The 21,530-nt window shown below is 36.8% G+C and overlaps 1 protein-coding gene across 1 annotated transcript in view; it reads right to left on the reverse strand.

Annotated features, from left to right (window-relative positions):
- The window catches only part of Tox (thymocyte selection-associated high mobility group box), a 307,815-nt gene that overhangs the window by 138,132 nt on the left and 148,153 nt on the right, over positions 1-21,530 (reverse strand). Inside the window, exon 2 of the mRNA XM_013009422.1 lies at positions 13,428-13,493. Coding sequence (XP_012864876.1) covers positions 13,428-13,493 — 66 coding nt within the window. The remainder of the gene's footprint in view (positions 1-13,427; positions 13,494-21,530) is intronic.

The following is a 21,530-nucleotide window of genomic DNA, read 5'->3' on the forward strand; positions in this document are numbered from 1 at the left end:
TAACTCAGGAGAATTCAAAAGATATCATCTTATACACATCTTTAAATTATGTGATGGATTCATGCAATCATGCATACACTAAAAAATATGGGTATGGTTATAACATTGTAAAATATGTTTCTCATATAGATCTTTATTTGAAAGATAAATAAATACTATGGCTATCAAACATATCCAGAATGCCTTAATTTTAAATCTGTAACATTATTCATAAAGTCAAGGAGAGAAAAATGTCAATGTTTAAACACCATGTTTCATCTCTTTATTATTGAACATTCCTATAGCATGATTTGAATAACCCAACAGAAAGCAAAAGGAACTGAGAAATTTATTAGAAAAATAATAAACTTCCTGTGTACACTTTTAGAAGTTAAGATATTGCATTAAAATGGTGACTTTTCCCCTCTCCAAAAGGATTTAAGCAGCATCTATATCCTTTTCTTTTTATGAGTAGACCTTTAGAAAAAAGAAGGTATTATTTTTTCAGATTCTTTTGTCTCTGCATGAACAAGGCTTGATAGCTTGAGACTATAATGTATGACTGTGGAAAGCTTCGGTCTGTTACATAAATCATCTTAACACTCAGCAAGAATTGTCCAACAGTGCCATTGATGTGCTCAAGCCAATGATCCTGCAAACAATTTTTTTGTCTTTTTTCATATGTTAGACAATAGCAATAAATCATCTTTATTTAAAAACACACAATGTACTAATTTTTCAAGCAACAGTTACCAAAGGAAATTTTTGGTAGAAAATATAAGATTTATTTTATTTCTGCTCATTAACTTTTGCAACCTGTGTTAAATAAAAGACAGTGAGTGCTCATTGGTATAGAAGTATCTGTTGTGAGCCTCTCACATACAAAGTACCTACAATGTGATGAGATACAAAGAACCGGAAGACACAGTCTCATGCAAGAAGTGAATTAGAAGAAGGAAATAGGAACTTTGGCTCCTAATAAAGAGCAGCACTCTGAAGTGTCAGATTAAGTCAAGTCATTTCAGAATGTAAAGCAAAGAGGAATTGCTTGAGATTGGTATGATTAAGGATTGCTCTAAACAGACTTACTCTGATAACAGGACTTAGAAATCTGAGATACGACTTCTACTGAGATGTGACAAGGGATGGGGAAGGATCACAGCCCAAACCCTAGACCCAGTTCAGGAAACTGCACACGCAGTAGCAACAAGGCTCAAAAGCAAGGTCAAGGTCAAAGTCAGTCTTCAACTTTTGAGATATCTTCAAGAACAAGAATGTTTTGCCAGTTAAAACAAATCAGCATGAGAGCTCAATAGAGTATCTACTAGGATTAGAATGCAAGGCAAAAGGTCAGTTGGAAAATGACAATAAAACAACAGTGGGGAAAGCCTGAATAAAACCAGAAAACAAGAGTTGACTTGAGCCTGCCCCTGGAGAAAGCCTAACAATGGCTCTTCCTGGGGCTAGGATTAGGAGAGAGAGATCTTTGAACTCTGAGTTCAGGGTTAATAAGCTGAAGCTCCAAGCATTTGGATGGTATTAAGCAATGTGGATGGGAGAGGGTAGCCTCCTACTCCACTGTTCAGAGCTGGTACCAGATTCCCCTTCCCATGTGTTGCCAGAAAAGCCCTTAGCTTTTATATTCAGGGGTTTCTCTGATTTTTCTATTAGTAAACTACCTTCACTAATAATACAAGAACAGGGAAGAGATTTGTTTTCTCCCAGTATTGCTTAGAGGTCTACATGACAGTATTTTTAGAGGATGTTTTAAAGCCAAGCTTGTGTATGATTATGATACAGTTACAATGAATAAGGATTAAGAAAAAAAACCCACAAATCTTTCAAATTCATTTTAGTGCATGCATGCTATTTCATTTTGTGCTTTTGATTGTGATTTCACTCATGCAAGTCTGATCACAGAAGCCTAAATTTGGAACTAGGAATGCCAGATGGAGCTCTCAGGTGATCTGTTAAGAGATACTGTTACTTAATTCTTTATGTCTCAGTTTCTTAATCAATAAAATAGGAATGATAACAATGTTCAGCTCATTAAAGGATTATTACATATAACACAATGCACATACTCTTGGTAGTATGCTGCTTTATATATAGCAATAATAAATGTTAACTATATTGTTATTGCTATTCCATTGTATAATTTAATCTGATCTCATAAAATGGACTATAAATCATTTTCCATGCCAATAGATATCATCTATACTACTGTTTAAATAGCTGCATATTTATCTGCATAGTGCATATTTTATCATTGTTTTCATGCTCTCTTTTAGTCTATCCATTGTCTATTTTGAACACTTAGGAGATAACACAATTTTTCTGACATGAATCACTGTGGTGAATAATTTTATCTATTTATTTCTTTACAATACCACCTAGAGTTCTAAATTCATGCTTTAAATGGAATCACAGAATGCCCAAGCAGAGGCCTAAGATAGTGACCTTATGGGATTTCTTTTAAATAAAATTTATTAAAAATTAAAGGTTGCCCAAGTTATTTTGCCCCAAATTATTTTAAGCTAGGTGTTGATGGCTTATATCTGTAATCCTAGTGACTCAAGAGTCTGAAATCTGAGGCTCATGGTTCAAAACCAACCCAAGCAGGAAAATTTGTGAGACTCCTACCTCTAATTAGCCACCAAAAAGCCAGAAGTGGAGTTGTAACTCAAGTGAAAGCATGTTATTTTTGAGTAAAAGAGCTAAGGAACACATCCAGACATTGAGTTCAAGCCCCAATACTGAGGCAAAATAGTAACAATAGAAATAACAATGACAATAATATTTTAAACCTTACTGAATTTTATTCAATTATTAAATGTTTTTAAAAATATACACAACAGAGGCTGGGAAGGTGGCTCAGTGGTAGAGTGCTTGCCTTGCATGAATGAGGCCTTGGGTTTGATTCTTTAGCATCACATAAGCAGAAAAAGCTGGAAATGGCACTGTGGCTCAATTGGTAGAGCAGTAGCCTTGAGCAGAAGAGCTAAGGGATAGTGCCCTGGCCCAGAGTTCAGGGCCCATGACTGACAAAAAATAAATAAATAAATAAAATATATGTATATATATATATATGTGTGTGTGTGTGTATATACATACATATACATATATATATATATATATATATATACATACACATAACAATGATTTGGATTTCTGCCCCCCCATCCAACTAGTTTTTTAAGTACAATCAAATCCTTAAACTTCACTTTCTTCATCTGCAAAATATAGGGCAGGATTGGTACACACAAGAAAACAGCTAGTAAAGACAGGGAGGGAAATTGCCACTATGGATAAATGAATATGGGTATTGTAGGCAGCAACCTTTTATTTCCACAGCTTTTATAAGTGAAAAAATGTCAATTTGCTGACTTTGTAGCCAAAGCAAGTTCAAATATCCTTGGTTTCATTTGGCTCAACCTAGCATGTTTCAGAATGTTTTCAAATGTGTAACACACTGTGGCTCTCTCAGTATGGAAAAGCACTGAAATTAGTATGTCAACATTTTGATTTTACAGTTCTACAGTAAAATTAAAGATAGAATCAAGGATGTAGTCTGACTGGGGCCTCAGACTTTCTCCAAGCCAGTCTTCATTCTTGAAATGTACAATATTTTTTTGATGTTTCCCTAGTTAGTCAATCTGTTTCATTGTGTCTGAACTGTTGTAAAGATTAAGTGAGATAATGTCTGCAAATCCTATGCTTAGTTTATTGCCAGCAACAGGGAGCTTGAATATGACAACTATTATTATTCTCATGGAGCTAATTCATTTATAACCTTGAGGCTAACACATTCTAACCTAAACTTCCAGCCAAGCAGAAGCTTCCTACTGAAAATAATCATCTTTTTTTTTGTCAGTCATGGGGCTTGAACTTGAGGTTCTGGGTGCTGTTTCTGACCTTTCTGGTTCAAGACTAGTGCTCTGTCACTTTTAGCTACAGCTCCACTTCCTAACCATCATCTTTAAAGGCAGCAAGCTTAACTGAAGTCAGAGAAGGAGGAAGAAATAGCTGGGGGGGTGAAGCAGCATGGCGACTAACACATCATCTGGTGACAGTTTCCCACTGACATACTCCTTTGAATGCTAACCAAGATAATGCTGGAAGAACTATGGAAAACATGTGAGAGAATAGTGTTCGATTTTGGAAATAAGTGACTCAGTACCCACAGTGCAGATGAGTCCACGTTCCCTGAAGGTGACTCTGATGGTCCTGCCTCTTGCTTTCCCATCCTCAGTGCCTCTAAGGCCAACTCTGGTTTGTGATTTTGGAAAATAACAACTCTTAGAAGGCTCATAAGCTCTTGAAGAGCCTTCTCCTGAAATGCCAGGAAGCCCAGTAGTATCCAGAAAGGCTTTCACTACTGGACTCAACTTGTCCCTCAGAGCTCTGTGGTTTCATATTAAATGATCTCATTTGAATAACTTAATGTTGATTCTTGAAATTCACTTCATTGCTTTCCTACCCATAAGGTCAATGATCAGAACTGACAACCAGTAAAGTAAGAATAGAGAACATTTTCCAAGATAGCTACTAGTTAGTTTCAAGTCATTAGAGGTATAGTTAAATTATATAGAACAGAAAAAAACACAGAATAAAAAACTTAGAAGATTAAAAAAAATAGTCAGGTGCCAGTGGCTCACGCCTACAATCCTAGCTACTCAGGAGCCTGAGATCTAAGGATCGAGGTTCAAAGCCAGCCCAGGCAGGAACGTCCCTGAGACTTTTATCTTCAATTAACCACCAGAAAACCAGAAGTGGCACTGAGGCTTAAGTGGTAGAGCCCTTGTCTTGAGCAGAAGAGCTCAGGGATAGCGCCCTGAGTTCAAGCTCCATGACCACCGACCAAACACCAACAACTACAAAAAAAATTTTTTTTAAATTAAGCTGTACCCCCCTCTTTGTGTTTCCGAGAGTGTCAACTCCTAAACTACAAAACTGAAATGGTTAAGGAAAGCTTGACACTTTTTAAAGGTGTTTAGGGTGTAGTCAGAGATATGAAGGAGATCTCAGAACAAAGAGGGAGGATGGAAAAAACTGAGCTTTACAAAGCCTCAGAATTTTATACAAAAATTGGGCAAAACCACACATTACAGTTTTAGAAACTGTTTAGAACAATCTTTTAAGTGTCTTGGAAACAGTTGTCTAAACAGTCTACATTACTGGAATATTGCTCTGTGTGTGTGTGTGTGTGTGTGTGCACGCATGCACATGTGCCAGTCCTGGGGTTTGAACTCAAAGCCTTGATCTTACTTGGTTTTTTCCCTCAAAACCAGTGCTCGACCATTTATGTTACGCCTCCACTTAGGACATTTTGCTAGTTAACTGGAGATAAAAAAAAAAATCACATGTGCTTTTCTGCTCTGGCTGGCTTTGAACCTCAATCCTTAGATCTCAGCCTCATGAGCAGCTAGAATGACAAACATGAACTATCAACATATCATTTTTCTAAAATTGAAATACTCCACTTAGGTTTTTGGCATTATTGAGTTATTGGTTCATGTTAGTATAAGTGTCAGAAAAATATAGCATATTATAATGGCAAATTTTAAGCAGGAAAGATCATTTATTTTTCCTTGTTATTTATGTGCAAAGGAAAGAAACAGAAAGACTGAAAATACATTTGTACCAATACAAAATACAAATTGTACCAAATGCCACAGTGTAACTCTGTCGTCAGGCTTTATACTGGAGCCACGTGTCCATTCTCATGGCCTAAATATCCTGGCATCTTTTGACATTTTCCCTATGAGTAAATCATGTTCCAAATGGAGCTTGAAGTTTTAAGAATCTGGTTTTTTTCCACTAATTCTATTCTACCCAGATATTTTCATTATTTTATTATTAGAATACATTACCTTAATGCTTGAAAAAAACATACTATTAGACAATTAGAAATCTATAAGCCTACCCAACAACAAACATTCATTTTCTGAAATAAAAAATGAGCCTTATATTCACAAATCCCACAGCTTGGAAATGTATATGATACACAACATTTAACCTGTCAGCAGCCTCATTAGTGTCAATGAGAAGAAACTGGCAATCAGTACATGGTAAGCTTAGCACATGTTTATGTTTTTAAAAGTTCCTAAAATAGCTTCATTCGCAAGCTGATATAAAACACCTCTACTGGACAAGTGGATTTCAGTTTAAATTTTATGGTCTTATTCACTTTTTTTTTAGGAATTCATATTTCTCATGTAGGTGGTCATTTATCACTAACAGAGTCAATACCCAACTAAAATAATATGAAGATTAAATAAAGCCTGTATGAGCAAACAAGGAATCAAAGTTTAACTGGACCAGTACATAAATGATCAAGAAAATAGATAGGAGGATCAATGTGTGTTTAATGATCAACAGCCCAACTGTATATATTTGTATATATATGGGGCCTGTCTTCAGTATTCATTCAGCTATTGACATTTTCATAAACTGGAAGAAACATGTGAGCTATTTCAAGATATAATGCTGAAAAAAAGACTTCCATGTAAGAAACCAATTTAGGAAGAAAACAACATAAACAATAGTAACTTGTGTGCTCAAGTGAAGCATCTTTTTAATTTTGAGTAATGAAGATGTCAAGCCAAATGCTAGAGTAGTTTAACTTAATTAGGTGGCCTATTTTTCCAGGCATCCTTTCATTTCCCATTGAAAACTCAGCTTGTATGCAAGGCAACAAGAGCAATTTTGTCTGTAATGAATACCTCCGGGACTGTACAGAGTAATCATTTGAATGTTACACTGAAGACTGGTTTGAGTAACTAGTCTGGGCTTGTTAAGATGCCAGACTTTGTTAGACTAACTAGATTATTCAGAGCATGGCAGCTTTATCATTTTATTGGGCCAGTGGTCAAAAAGTCAAGTTGACTTTACTCCTGAAAATTTTCCAAAAGGAACCAATCTAAAAGTAATTGGTTTAATTTATGGTTCAAATTTATGTCACAATCATGGAAATTTTATGGCCCAGAGTAAAGAGACTTTTTAGAGAAAAAAATCCTATACTTTCTAGGCTCTTTTTGTCATACCTCATTTACACTCTAACCTAGAGAATTTTCTCACTAGGAAAACATGTAATTACAACATAGAGAGAGTCATTGGTATGTTTGCAAATCTTAAACATAATTCCAGCATTAGATTTGAGAGAATGTTGTATAAAAATAGAACTGCTATGGTCCTAGTGATCCCACTATCATTGTCTTGCTCATTTCAAACAGCAGCATGCAATTATTGCCTATTATCATGTAGTTTATTATCACATTAACTCTTCTGGGCTTGTCCTTGATATGCCTCTCCCAGAAAGGAGTACTAGAGTTTCATGTTAAATGTGTTGAGGCAGTGACACCCAGACAAGGGGTGCCATTGCTATGAATCAGGCAGGGCCATATTTACTGGATGTCTGCAATGCAGGTTTATGAGTTTTTGCAAGTAGAAGACTCAAGGAATTATGTGAGAAAAAAGTACACACAATATGGTGTGTGTGTGTGTGCGCGCGCGCGTGTGTGCAGATACTAGGACTTGAATACAGAGCTTGGGTCTTGTCCCTTTGGCTTTAGATTTTCATTCAAGGTTGTTCTACTACTTGAGCCCCAGCTCCAAATTTGGCTCTTTTTAGTTTTAGCGTGTATTATCTTAGGCACAGGTGATCTGGAAAGAAATAAGAGCAAGTACCACCTTCAAGAACTCACTATGAGGTGGACAAGACCAGGACATCCTTAGGGATTCTAGTATGCCACCTGATACAGAGTGACAACCAGGGACCTCCTCAACTTGGATGTGTGGACACTGGCAAAGTAAGTCATGGTATATTACTGAGAGAAATGGAAAGTTGGAAGTGAGAAAGGGATAAATTCATGAGAAACCAACTGGCCCAGAACTAAGGCAGTCATTGGGTAAATGGAAAAGAAGAGACATATTCAAAAGCTAAGGAAGAAAATAGTATTTACAGTGTCTAGTACTAGCTAATGCCTGAGATAAGTGCACCTTCTCAGTCTCCATTTTGTGTGATGGGATGGGTGGTGTTAAGACTTAAACTACAGTGGATTCAAGAAGAAGAAGTTTGAGGGATGAGAAAGTAGGCTGGAAGTGTATAACTGCATTTTGATTAACTGATAAACTGAGTTGGATCTGCTGTCTGGGATGATGTCTAGTGGGGTCACAAAGCAAACCCGAAACTCATGAGTTAGCTGCCCTAGGTATACAGATGCTCTTCAAATTTTATATGAAAATGTATAGTAGGAAGTCTACATCAAATGCTGTTACAAGACTCCAGGAAAATGTGTAATTTCTGTAAGCTTTTCTTTGCTATAATGAAACTTACAGAGAGAAATGGTAAATTTATTTGGGCTCAAGGATTTAGATGTCCCAGTCCATTACTGAGCTGACCCATTGCTTTTGGGCCTCTGCTAAACCTCCTGGTAGCAATGGCAAGTAGGCATGTAGCAGGACAAAGTCCTCAACTCAAGGCTAGGAAGCAAAAGAGAGCAGTGGAGAAGGGGTTGCAATCCCAGAATCCCCTTCAAGGGCAGGCCCTTCCTGACCTGAAGGCTTGGCTTGCAATTGGACTTACTTCCTGGAAGTTGCAACTTCTCCCAATACTGCCACCATGTGGAGAAAACCTTTATCACATGGATCTTTTAGGGAGACTTGTCCAAACCATAGATTTGCCATTGTTATCTTTAACATTGAGATTTGAGAACTCAGGCAAAAGGCAAAATTCAAGTAAAGGTTATCAAGGAGAAAAAGCATAGAGAAAACTGATCACAAGCTGAAAAAAACTGAAATATGAGCTCAAGCCAGGAAATTTACTATTTATCACTTACTATGATGTTCAGAATTAATAACAAATCCATTCAAGCGTAAAGTGTAACTATTCACAGAAAGAACAAGAGGGAAAGGAAAGAAAGGATGGAAGGACAGAGGGAGAAAACACAGGAAGCAAGAGGCTTAGAGAAACAAAACAGAAGATAGGGTGTATTTTATTAAATGTAATAAAAGCCAAGGTCAGAAGACACTGACTTGTTGAAAAAAGTTAACACGATCAAATAACCTAAACTTCTCCATCACTGAACATGAATTTTTGTCTGATTCTTGCCATCATGGGGTTACTTCTTATATAAAAATATCAGTCAATCCTTCACCACCTTTTATTCTCACAGTACAACCCTTGAGGAAGGGATGGAAAGATCAGAGTTCTTGTGTGTAAAGAGTGAAATGTTTCTCACATGAGCAGATGACAGAGAGTGGAGAGGAAACATAGAGAAGGGTATCTTGAAATTGCCGTAGATGAAGAAAGAATGAGGAGCAGCAGTCGCAATCAAAACTATTAAAAAATAATAAAACACAATATAATCTTGGTTATGTTTAAAAAGTTCTGGTGAAGAAAACCAAACATCTCTTTTATTTCCTTTGATACAGTCATTCATTCATTCATCCCTTTGGTGAATTGATGAATTAATTCATTCACTAAAGATAATTGCATCTTTAGTGAGACATACCAAAGTAAGTTTGAAAGATAGTATAGTATGTCTCTGTCTAGAGAAAGAGACTTGACTTTATTAGGGAGAGAGCTGGACCCCACAGTCTGACTATTTGACTGGGCTGAGAAGATTCTGGTGCAATCCAACTCCTATGGGAAATTTTCTTCCTGCTTTGTCCTGCTCTCTTGCATACTGGCATAGAATATTAAAAAATCTTTCTATATATTCAGTATATATAATATGATGTTATGAGAAACCTCTAGACAGTAAAATGGCTGCTATAGTGAAGGCAATGAATATATTCATCACCCCACAGTTACCTTTTTCCCTTTCAGCTGGTCCTGAGGCTTGAACTCTGGGACTGAGTGCTGAACATTTTTGGTCAAGGGTAGCACTCTACCACTTGAACTACAGCTCCATTTCTGGCTTCTTTTTTGTACTTAATTGAAGATAAGCGTCTCACAGATTTGCCTTCCCCAGGCTGGCTTTGAACTGTGATTGTCAGAGACCAACCTCCTGGGTAGCTAGGATTACAGGTATAAGCCACCAACAGCAGGCTAATGCGTACCATTTTTTAATCTGGCTCAAGAGCAGTCGGAAGTCTTGTTAACTGCAGGTGCTGGTGGCTTATACCTATAATTGTAATTACTCAGGAGACGGAAATCTGAAGACCATGGTTCAAAACCAGCCTAGGCAGGAAAGTCTGTGAGACTCTGATCTCCAATTAACCACTAGAAAATTGGAAGTGGCACTGTGGCTCAAAGTGGTAGAGCACTAACTTTGAACCAAAAAAAAAAGCTCAGAGACAGTGCCCAAGCACTGAATTAAAGCTTCAGTACCACACACACACACACACACACAAAAGGCTTGGTAAGTCAGTATACTTAACAAAAATCCCCAATATATTGTTATGTCATGTTGTGCATTGGAACTCTAGATTTGTTCATCCTCATATCTGCTACTTTGAATCTTTTTTAAGTTCCTCTACTGTCAACTCCATCACATACACGGAGCTTAACAGGAGGCGTAGTTCCCTGAAGGGCTGTTCTCTCTCTTTTACTTTGAATTTTTTTCCCTTCCTTTGTCTACTCACACACCATGCTACCAACAGGAACAATCCTGCAAATCCATGAGCTATCAAGCAACATGGCTTCCATATACACACACAAAAAGTAAATAGAGACATACACATAGAGAAATACAAAAGGAAATCTTGCATTGCACAGTTCAAATTGTATCCTGAGTAAGAAAAAGTTAAATGGCCTTGAAAGTACTGAGTGACCAGCACACTTACTGCTCTGATAGCAGAAAACAGCCAATATTCTACAAATTGTGCTAGGGTGTCGTGGAAATGATACACATTTTTATTACATAGTTAGTCTTATTATGGAACAGTATTTTCAATATAAATGCTGCTGATCAACTACAAAGTTATATGCAAAAAATTAAGGATTTGTATACACCAGCTTAAGAGGTATGGAATACATGCAGTAGATAGAGCCAAAGATCCCTTTGGGACTGTCTAAAAGAATACCATTAATTTTTACAGTGTATTTTCAGGGCTGGAGCAGTTCCAGCATTGGCTTTCTATAAAAATCATTTCAAGTTTAGAGTTATGCTATATGCTTGCAGCAACATCACAGAAACAGTAGTGCACCATATGTTGCTACTTAGCAACTTACTCTATAAGTCCCAAAGCATGTACTGATTTGAAAATTGAACAGGAATTATAATTGTTGAGTGTGCTATGAGGCAAGTTGTCTTGGATTATTAAACGATGCAGATGTTTGATGCAATGTAGGAAAAGGAACAAAACTACTTTTTTTTCCTGTAGGATGACTAAAATCTTATTTATGACTGCCTCAAGGGGTAAAATAATTAAAATTCCCTAAAAGAATACCAGGTAATGAATTCTTGAATATACTATATTACAGTAAACAAAAGGAATGTTAAGTGTAAAATTTAGCTAAAGCTATTTAACTTATGTAATTTGTGAAGTTTATTCGCCTCTAGGGGACGTATTATCTTACATTAGTCTAATTTTTAAAACAGCTCATTTAAAAAACATTTTCATATATACTACACATTTTAAAAATAGTTTGCTTCTGGCTCACAAACCTGCCATATCTTTTAAAAGCATAAACGTATTTGGATCTTTTTATTTCTCCTTTATATTTATAATTTTTCCACCGGTATTAGAAATATTCTTAGTAACTCCTGACAGACATATTAAAAAATATAATGCTAGTTGTTTGGTTTCAGTAAGGGCTTAATATTACCAATTGTACTTGAATTTAGAAATCTAAGGAGCCGAGTTGTTATGATGCATATGTTCTAAATTTCCAATCCTTTATCCAAAACTCTTTAAGACAGACATAACGATTCTCTGAAAGGAAGCAGCTGCTTTATAACAGTAATCATTTATTGAGTTTGTGTTTCTACTGTTTCAAACAAATTCAATTAGCCCTTACACTTCAAAACCCTAAAGGCACCAAAGAGATGGTACCGGCTTGCTTTAATCTAATAGTAATACTAAACTTGTCAGTACAGTTTTGGGATTGATGGTTAGAAGAAAATTAATAGTAACATTTTTCATTTTTTAATCAAACAGTCCTATTCAGAACTACCTATGGATGGAGGAGGCTACTTAGTGGGTGGAATTTAGCTGAGAAAGAATTCTAAATGCATAGCTCGCCTTCCGAAGGTATTCTTAGACTGATTGACTCAATTGAATGGGAGGAAATGTAGTCAGGGTCTTTGAACTTTAGGATGACCTTTGTGGCTGAACAATGTAGCAGAGTGTCTAGAACTGGTGCCAGACGAGGCAGTGATCATAATGATTCTTAAATAAATTCAGGCTTCATGGATGCCTGCCTGTTTCTAGTTAAGCAGGAGACATTTCGCTCATGGGCTGCATCTCTAACATATACACATTGGATTTAATTCCGTGACAACAGGCATGAAGAAAAACAATTTTGTACTCTTCTCTGCCCACCTCCCTTCACAGTCATCCAATCTATTCAAACAGATAAATAAGTACTGAAAATTACTATGCTGAATTTAAACAATAGTGACTGATAGGCGAAATTTCAAGCAACTATTATTTTACCATTCTAGAAAAAAAGGTTCATGCCCACTACGTGCTCCCATAAACTCTCCCTACTCTCATTTATCCACTTATTTATTTTTGCCTACAGTGTTTTTATATTTTATGTTACACTGGCACCCTAGGGCAGTTATAATTTTGCTTTAAATGCTCTCTCTGGATTAAAAGGCCTGGTCTTAAGTATCTAAAAATAAATGACCAAGCATTTACTTTTATAAATGTAACCATCAACATTCTCATTGGACTTTGGTGTTGTCACTTCTCATGATTAAATAGCATGTCAGCCATTCCCATTGAAATGGATACAAGGTGCCCTTGAAGGCTTTCAATCATATCTTGCTTGGGGGCTTGAAAACTAACCCCCAACACGCACACTCCACCCCAGAAGAGCCTCAAAGCAATGTATAAGGGCCCATTGGCCATGTGATGTTGGTGAGGAAAGTAACATGCTGTTGAAAATAGCCCCAACAGTTGACAATGAAAGCTATTTGTGACATGTGTTGCTTATAATGATTAACTTGTCTACAGTCAGAAGCGCAAATAACCTGCACCTGTAAAGACTTTATTTCCTAAAGGTAAAACAACTGTTTAGGAAAGATCACGCTGGCAAAACAGCTGCTTGCCGTTCTGGAGAGGAAACACTGTAGCATCTTTTCACAAATGCCAACTCTGGTATTTTATCAGCTCTATCTCATTAACTGGAAACAAGGCTTAAATGCTTTGTTTATAAATTATGATTATTCCTGATTGCGGCAGTTACTGATAGTGCGACTCATTTGCAATGCAACTCTTTGAATTTGTTTAATTACAATTTGAAACAAGGCAGAGAAGATTAATTAACCCACCTGGCTGGCTGGCACATACTCCTGGCTCGGCTCTGTCATGTTCATATACATGTTCTCACCGTCAAACTGCGAATGAAATAAGAGTAAACATTCAGCAATCTTGACTGTGGGTATGTGTTGTTTTTGTTTTTGTATTTTTTGTTGTTCACTATCAAACTGGAAAACAGTAGCCATTAAAAAAAAAAAGACTGCGCCTGGGAATATGAAAAAAATCGGTCACAGCAAGCAAGCCACATCTTTTCTTTGATGTTTCTGTTGTCATCCTTACTGACCCTGGATGTCAGTGATTTGGAGTAATTAGTGCTCTAGTAATTACAGCAAGCAAGCAAGAAATGAATGGTTTCCTTTCATCTGCAATCTGTTTTAAAACAAAATGGCTCATTTTGCACACCATGTATACATATTGCAGTGAGATTGTAATGAAGAATTAAATGAATGGCATGGTTTCTGAAAGAAAAGAATAATGAAAAATAACACAGAGGCACTGCCCAGTGCATTATGAGTTTAGCTCTGAAAAGGAAAAAAAATGCCGTTTTCATAATAGACTAAAACTGGTTTCAACATCAAAGCCTTCCAATTAAAAAAAATTAACTTCATCGTAATATTCATAAATAGTATATGCTACCATAACCATGGCTCAGAATGGATAGAAGAATAATGGCTAGCAACAAAAGCTGCAGGCACAATGATTACATTTTTCTTTCTGAAATTTTCCAGAGCTACAGAATGAATGTAAGGATGGCAAGTGCCTAAAAATTTAGCCACACATTTGCAAGTTAGGAAGACAAGGAAAGGAGGGTATTTTCAGGGTAGTTCAATTGCTTAACTATTAAACAGTTCAAGCCACAGCCATAACAACAACAAATACTTTTCATGATTTCAGTTTTTGAAGGCAGTAATCACTCCATTCAGACTTAATCCTCTGCTATGTTTAGTCCCTTGATAAATGGGCAAAGCAGTCCTCTTTAGAGAAAGAATTTTTCCCAAGGTAATAATCAAATGGACAAATACAACCAACTTCAAAGAATTGGTTTTGAATATAGCTGAAACAGACTTTGTAGACAAGGAAAATGAACAATGTTAAAAGTTACTTTTCAAAACTGATAGAGGAACAAGTGCATGCTAATAAAGACGTTTTAATACTACCATATATATACATATATATGTGTATATATATATGTATATATATATATATATATTTGGTGTTACTTGCAAAAAGAAACAAACTTTATTTATAGGCATTATATTCCATTAGCTTTTAACTTCATATAAGAAGGTTATCCAAACACCAGGGACTTACCAAGGCCTCTAAGCCTGCAGTCAGCACTAGGGGGCACCTCAAAGATTTACCTAAACCTGTGTTCTAGAGTGACTGATACATTCACTGTATTAAATTCAAAGTCAAAGAATTCCTCACATATTACCTGTAAATATATCTCATGTCATGTAAACAACTTATCTAAACAGATATGAGTATTTATCATCTACTCTGGTGGTTTAGTAGGAATCAGAGATAACACACAAAGGAAGAAAGAACTGGATTTGGTCACAGTGATGATTAACTTAAAGGCCTTGAGTTTCAGTGACTTACCCAAGGGTGCTATTCCATGGATCAGACAAACTTCAGCCTACAGGTAGTCTAGCTCAAGTCTACTTCTTATACATAACAACTCAAGACCTGACAAAGAACTCCACTGAGCATTTTCCAGCCTCATCTGTTGTTGGAGTACACTGGCTTGTTTGCAAATATTTTTAATGCTGAGATGCCAAAGCACAGTTTAAAATATGGACAGTTTCTTTGACTGTAACAAACTAACGCAAACAGAAGTAGTGAAGTGAATCAATTACTCCACTGCCTGTGCATATTCTATAAATGTGTTACTTTCTATTTCATCTTCTCTAACTCATTTGCTAAATCTGGTGTCATTCTCAAGCCAACTAAGACTTTGAAGTTTTGGTTTTAGTCTATCCAAAGTGTAAGTTAGTTGAGTATATCATGTTACTGCTTTGGATAATTTTTTTTTTTTGCTCAGAAAGTACCAATACTAAATAAATTTGGAAGCAAGACTGAAACAGCATTTTACAATAAAAGACATGAGGTTATAAACATTGTACCTATTTTTTTTAGTAATTCCCACATCATATTTTTTGTTCTCTGTACATCCTTTCACTAGTATGTATTAGTTGGTTTAACTTATGTTAAATATTATTATTATTATCCAAATTTTACAAATGATAAATGCAAAGACACGTGGAACTTCAGAGGCTTAAAATCACTTAACTTAGAAGAGGCATGACTGGGATTCAGACCTAAGCAGACCAACACATGCTCTGGACCACTAGAGCATATCAACATATTCTGAGTCATAATGATGAGCGAGCTGTCAACTCTGAAAATAACATTAATAAATTATTGTAGCAGAGTAAGAGCTCTATGGTTGAGTATCCCTAATCTGAAGATGAGAAATCTGAAATGCTTCAAAATTCCAAACATTTTGAGCACTGACATTATGGCAACAAATTGGAAATTCCCCAGCTGGTCTCATGTTGCAGTCAAAGTGCAGGTGCACTACTTTTAGTTCAGAAAATTACCTTCAGATTGTTGTGGGTATGTATCTATATACACATAGATACATATATGTATACACATATATATGTAAGAAACAGATGAATGTCTTATGTCTTGTTTCAGTTTAAGGTCTAGCCCCAAGACATTACACTATATGGATGTAAATATTCTCAAATCTGGTAATATATAACATTTGAAGTATTCGTATTCCAAGAACTGCAGAAAATAGGATATTTTACCTATATTTCAATGATCTTCAGATACTGGGCAGAGATTTGTGGTTTTATGAGGTTCCTTCCCCACAAAAAAGTTTGAGAGTAAATGGACAGTTTAGTTGTTAGCCAGGAAGAATTGCACTAGATGCTTAAAAGCATCTAAGGGTGTTTAATTATTCATTTTTATGTGTCAACTTGATTAGGTAAGTAGTTCCCAGATGTTTGGTCAGTGTTTATCTTGCTGCATCTATGAGAGTGTGTTTGGATAATGCTGGTATTTGAATTGGTAGACTGAGTAAAGCAGGTGGCACTCCAAAGGCAGGTAGGTGAGTATCATTCAATGAAGGCCTGGAATCCTCCTTCCAAACAGCTGACCTAACCAAGACATTGTCTCTCCTTAAATCTGAAATAGGCTAGATTTCAGGACCTACACATTCAGTTTCTCCCGGAACTCCAGCTTGCCAAATGCAACTACAAATGCAAGGACTTCTCAGCCTCTATAATCACGTGAACCAGTTCTTCCTCTCTTTTTTGGACATGGCATTACCTATCATTTATAATGATTAAGTTACCCTATGATTTAATATTTAGTTACCCTATGATTTAATATTTAAAGCACATTACAAATAAGAATGTTGTTAGTGAGTAAACACTCTTCACTTAGGAACTGGCTGGAAAGATGCTGTCTATGATTTGCTCTTTTGGGATCTTCTACTTCCTTGTGCAGCTTAAGATTTTAAAATCTTTTCACTCACTTCTGTATCTTTTGCTTTCCCAAAGTCCATAGCAAAATCTTTTGGATGAGCTAGCAATTTCAGAGGGAGAGCCAGCTCTTCTTTAGATCTCATTCTCCTCCCCCTCTCTCTCTCTCTGTCTCTCTGTCTCTCTCTTTCTTTCTTGTGCTGGTCCTGTGGCTTGAATATTGTTGCTTAGCTTTTGCACTCAAATCTAGCAGTCTACCACTGAGTCACAAGGCCACTTCTGGCTTTTGGTGGTTACATGGAGGTATGTGTCTAATGGGCTTTAGTAACTGGGCTGCCTTTGAACTGTGATCCTCAGGTTTCAACCCCAATAGTTAGGATTATAGTTGTAAGCCACCAGTGCCCAGTTATAAGAAATCTTTCTGTCTATGATTCTCTCTCTCCATCTTTCCCCAAGTACACACACACACATACTGTTGGTTTTGTTTCTCTAGAGAACCCTAATAAAAGTAGTTTCTTTGATTACAATGAGAATATTCAGAAATCCTTCAAAAGCATTTCTGAAGGCATGGTAGTACACACTTATAATCCAAGTACTTAGAAAACCTGAACTCGGTCATTAGTTTGGGGCCAACTTGGGCTACATAGCAAAATCACAACTCTAAAAAACAACAAATAGGCAAACTAAACCTTCCCTCCATAGTTCTGAAGGCCTTACAGTGTGCTAACATTTCTTTCATGCTATCAGTTGATAGCGATGTTGCTTTGCTATGAGTCTGTGGTCTTGTTTCCTAACATGAAAATTTCTTGTGCTTATAAACGCCATGCACAATCACGCCCTTCGTTAATAATACCTTCCTTCCCTTCTACCTCTTGAAATGTTTCCTAGATATGTCAGTTCCTCTAAGACCTGGCTATTATGAGGCTCTGTGCTGTCCATCTTGGAAATCTTGCCATCTTTCACCAAAGTAACTTACCTATGTAACTTTGTGACCATATATTTTGACAACCATGTGTACTCTTTTTAAAAAATAAATAAATAAACAGGGCTGGGAAGGTGGCTCAGTGGTAGAGTGCTTGCCTCTTTCATACATGAGGCCCTGGGTTTGATTCCTCCGCACCACATAAGCAGAAAAAAGTCGGAAGTGGCACTGTGGCTCAAGTGGTAGAGTGCTAGCCTTGAACTGAAGAACAGAAGGACAGCGCCCAGGCCCAGAGTTCAGCCCCCATGACTGACAAAAATAAAATAAAAAAAAAAACATTTATTTTCTGGTTAAAAAAAAAGAATATCTGCTGTATTTGACTATGAGCTACCAGAGATCACATTGCACATTTTAGTTATCTTTAGTGCCTCTTTATCCTAGGATGAACATGAAGTAAGCCCTTAGAAAAGGTTGCGTAATTAATGACATTTGAATTGTATTTGCTTGATTTTTTTTTTTTTGCCAGTCCTGGGGCTTGAGCTTTGGGCCTGGGCTCTGTCTCTGAGCTTCTTTTTGCTCAAGGCTAGGGCTCTACCACTTAAACCACAGTGCTACTTCTGGCTTTTTCTGAGTAGTTTATTGGAGATAAGTGTCTCATGGACTTTCCTGCCCAGGTTGGCTTTGAACCCTGACCCTCATGTCTCAGCCTCCTAATTAGCTAGGGTGACAGGCAAGATCCACCAGCCCTTGGTTGTATTTGCTTGATTCAATAAATTAGTTTCCTAGAAAAGGGAAGCAATTATTTTGTGTATGTGCCAGTCCCAGGGCTTGAACTCAGGACCTGGGTGCTGTCTCTGAGCTGTTTTGCTCATGCCTAGTGCTCTACCACTTGACCACAGCTCTATAAGCAACAATGAGAGGACAAATATTCAACTTTCAGAGACTATTGTGATGTTTTTGTTTCATTTTTCTTTTCTTTTTATTCTTTTCTGAGGTATTGAGGATGGATTCCAAGGCCTAATACATAGTAGGCAAACACTCTACCACTGAGATACACCCTCAGCATAGATTATTATTTTTTCAGAGATATTGGTCCAAATTCTTACAGCCAATTAATACTGGTTGGTACAGGAACAAATATCTTTAAGCAGAAAAAAGGTAAAAGTATAGAAATAACCAGGGAATCACTCTAACACCATATAAATTCTTCAAGGTTGTTACTTTATAATATTTCATTTCATATAAAATATATGGATTTTGCAGGAATCGGGTAATGTGGCTATACAGATGTGCATCTTCTTTGGGGGCAATTTTGGGGTGCCAAAAATGCATGTATCAACCCCCCCCATTTTCCTTGTGATTGGAAGCTTGTAGCTGGAGAATAATCATGTCCTTGTGCAAGTGTCTCCATCATCAAGCCAGGCCTGTCACCCTGGACTTTTACAGCTCATCTAACTATACCTTGTCCAGGAGACGCTACTAACGTCTCTACAGGACCTCTGCTTATCCAACAATCTTAAAAGGCATCCTTTGCTGTGGACTTATCATTTGAAGTAGAGTAATAATCCTAGAACTTTAGTTTGACAAAGGTCCCTGAGAGCATCTATCTGAATGTCTCATGTCATGATGTATGAAACAGACTAATAGTCATATAAGCTATCTGGAAATATCATCCAGTTCTTGAATCCTAATAGAAAGTTGTCTACTATGAAATACTGTTCTATATCCTATTAACTACTCATCAAAAGTGGGAAGAAGACTCTGATGGCTACAGATGCTCCTTGACTTACAATGGGGTGGAAGCCATCATTATGTTGAATATTGTTGAGTCAAAATACTTTGAATGCACCTAACCTACTGACCATCACAGCTCTGCAACATTGCACACTGGAGATGGTTAGTGAACTCTCTCATGATCTCCTGCCTGACTGGAAGTTGTGACTTGCTGCCACTGTCGTCAGAGAGGACTGACTGGTGTTGCTAACCCAGGAAAAGATCAATATTCAAAATTATAAGTATGGGCCTGAGGATATAGTGCTTGCTCAGCACCACATACACAAAATTAACGTTATGATTTGGGTTGAGTGTTTATCATTTGCACACCATTATCAAGCTGAAACTAATGAACCAGGCTAAGGCACATACATAAATGTCTATATTTGTATATAATATGGCAAGTTCTAGTGCATATCAGATTGGAGAGCACAGCCTTGTAAGGGTATCCTAATGATCTAGACTCCTCCTTCTATGAAAATCCCATAGTAGATAACCGTTATTAGTAATTACTTCAATAAAGTTGTTTCATTAACATAACTGCATTTCCTAACTCCCTGTGTTTACAACAGTCATTTAAATTCTTAGAAGTCAACTGAATTTAGGCATCACAACTTTTCAAAATATATGTAAGCACAAGAGGGCGTTTAATTTCTATGTACTCTCAATTTAAAACCCGAAGCAAGGCTTGCAAGAATAAATAAGACTAAATCTAAATGTAAATGACATCAACTCAGGATTACCCTTTCTCACCAAGTGCTTTTATTCTCTTTATTGTGTTTTTATTTCAAAACACCAGGGGATGCAATCACATAAAAAGTCATTTATAATCTTCTACTACAGTGTTTTTGAAATTGTTTTTAGAGCATATTAACCAAACCCATAATCCCAAAGAGCTTTTCAAACTAGGTAGTTATTATTTCTTCTATTTAAAAACTGAAAGCAGACATCAGGAACAGTCTGACCATGCTGAAGGGTGAGTGAAACTAGGCAATATTAGTCTACCCAAACCACTAAAACATGAGAAATCAAAGACAGAATGTGACCTATAAATCAATCATTGGCAAAGGTACAGAAAATAAGATCTTTTTTAGGGAAACCATTAAAAGAAAACCAGAAAACTGCTGCTGAGGGAGGAAAAAAAAACTCGTGGAATTTATAAAACACTACCACATTGTATTCCTTATAAAGGAAAAATCCTGACATTCTGGGGTGTTTTCTGAAGGAATATTTGATACTTTGATTTTTAAAGAAGCTAAAACTGGAATTGTTTCTAGCAGGGAGTTAATGTGACAGTTCTTAGAAGATAAATTATAACAAATCAATAAGACAGGGCAATAGACTTAAAATTTCCTTGTGTGTGTGCAAGTGTGAGTGCATATGCTTGTGTGTGTGTGTATGTATGTTTGTGCACATGTGTGTACATGTTCTGGGGTTTGAACTCATAGTCCCTGAGCTTTCGTGTTCAAGACTATTGTTCTACCACTCGAGCCACAGTTCCAATTCTGGTTTTTTGGTGGTTAACTGGAGAGAGTCTCAAAAACTTTCCTGCTTAGGCTGGCTTCAAACTGTGATCCTCAGATCTCAGCTTCCTGGGTAGCTAGGACTACAGGTATGAGCCACTAGCACTTAGTTGAAGTTTCCATTTGTGTATTGCTTGGCTCAGTGTAAATTCACAAGCCACCTACTGTGACACATAGAAGCATGTGTATGCTTCTATGCCCAAGGTAGCCACAACTCCACTTCTGATTTTTTGGCTTGTTTGCTAACTGGAGATAAAGAGTCTCATGGACTTCCCTGTGCAAGCTTGCTCTGAATCACCATCTCCATTTCAGCCTCCTGAGTTTCTAGAATTATAAGGGTTAGCTACTAGTGACTTTTGCTATTGTATTAGAATAAAGTATTTGGAAAGCTGAGCATAA

This window comes from Dipodomys ordii, unplaced genomic scaffold (assembly GCF_000151885.1).
Source record: "Dipodomys ordii isolate 6190 unplaced genomic scaffold, Dord_2.0 Scaffold9, whole genome shotgun sequence".
In the NCBI taxonomy this organism is placed as follows: Eukaryota; Metazoa; Chordata; class Mammalia; order Rodentia; family Heteromyidae; genus Dipodomys; species Dipodomys ordii.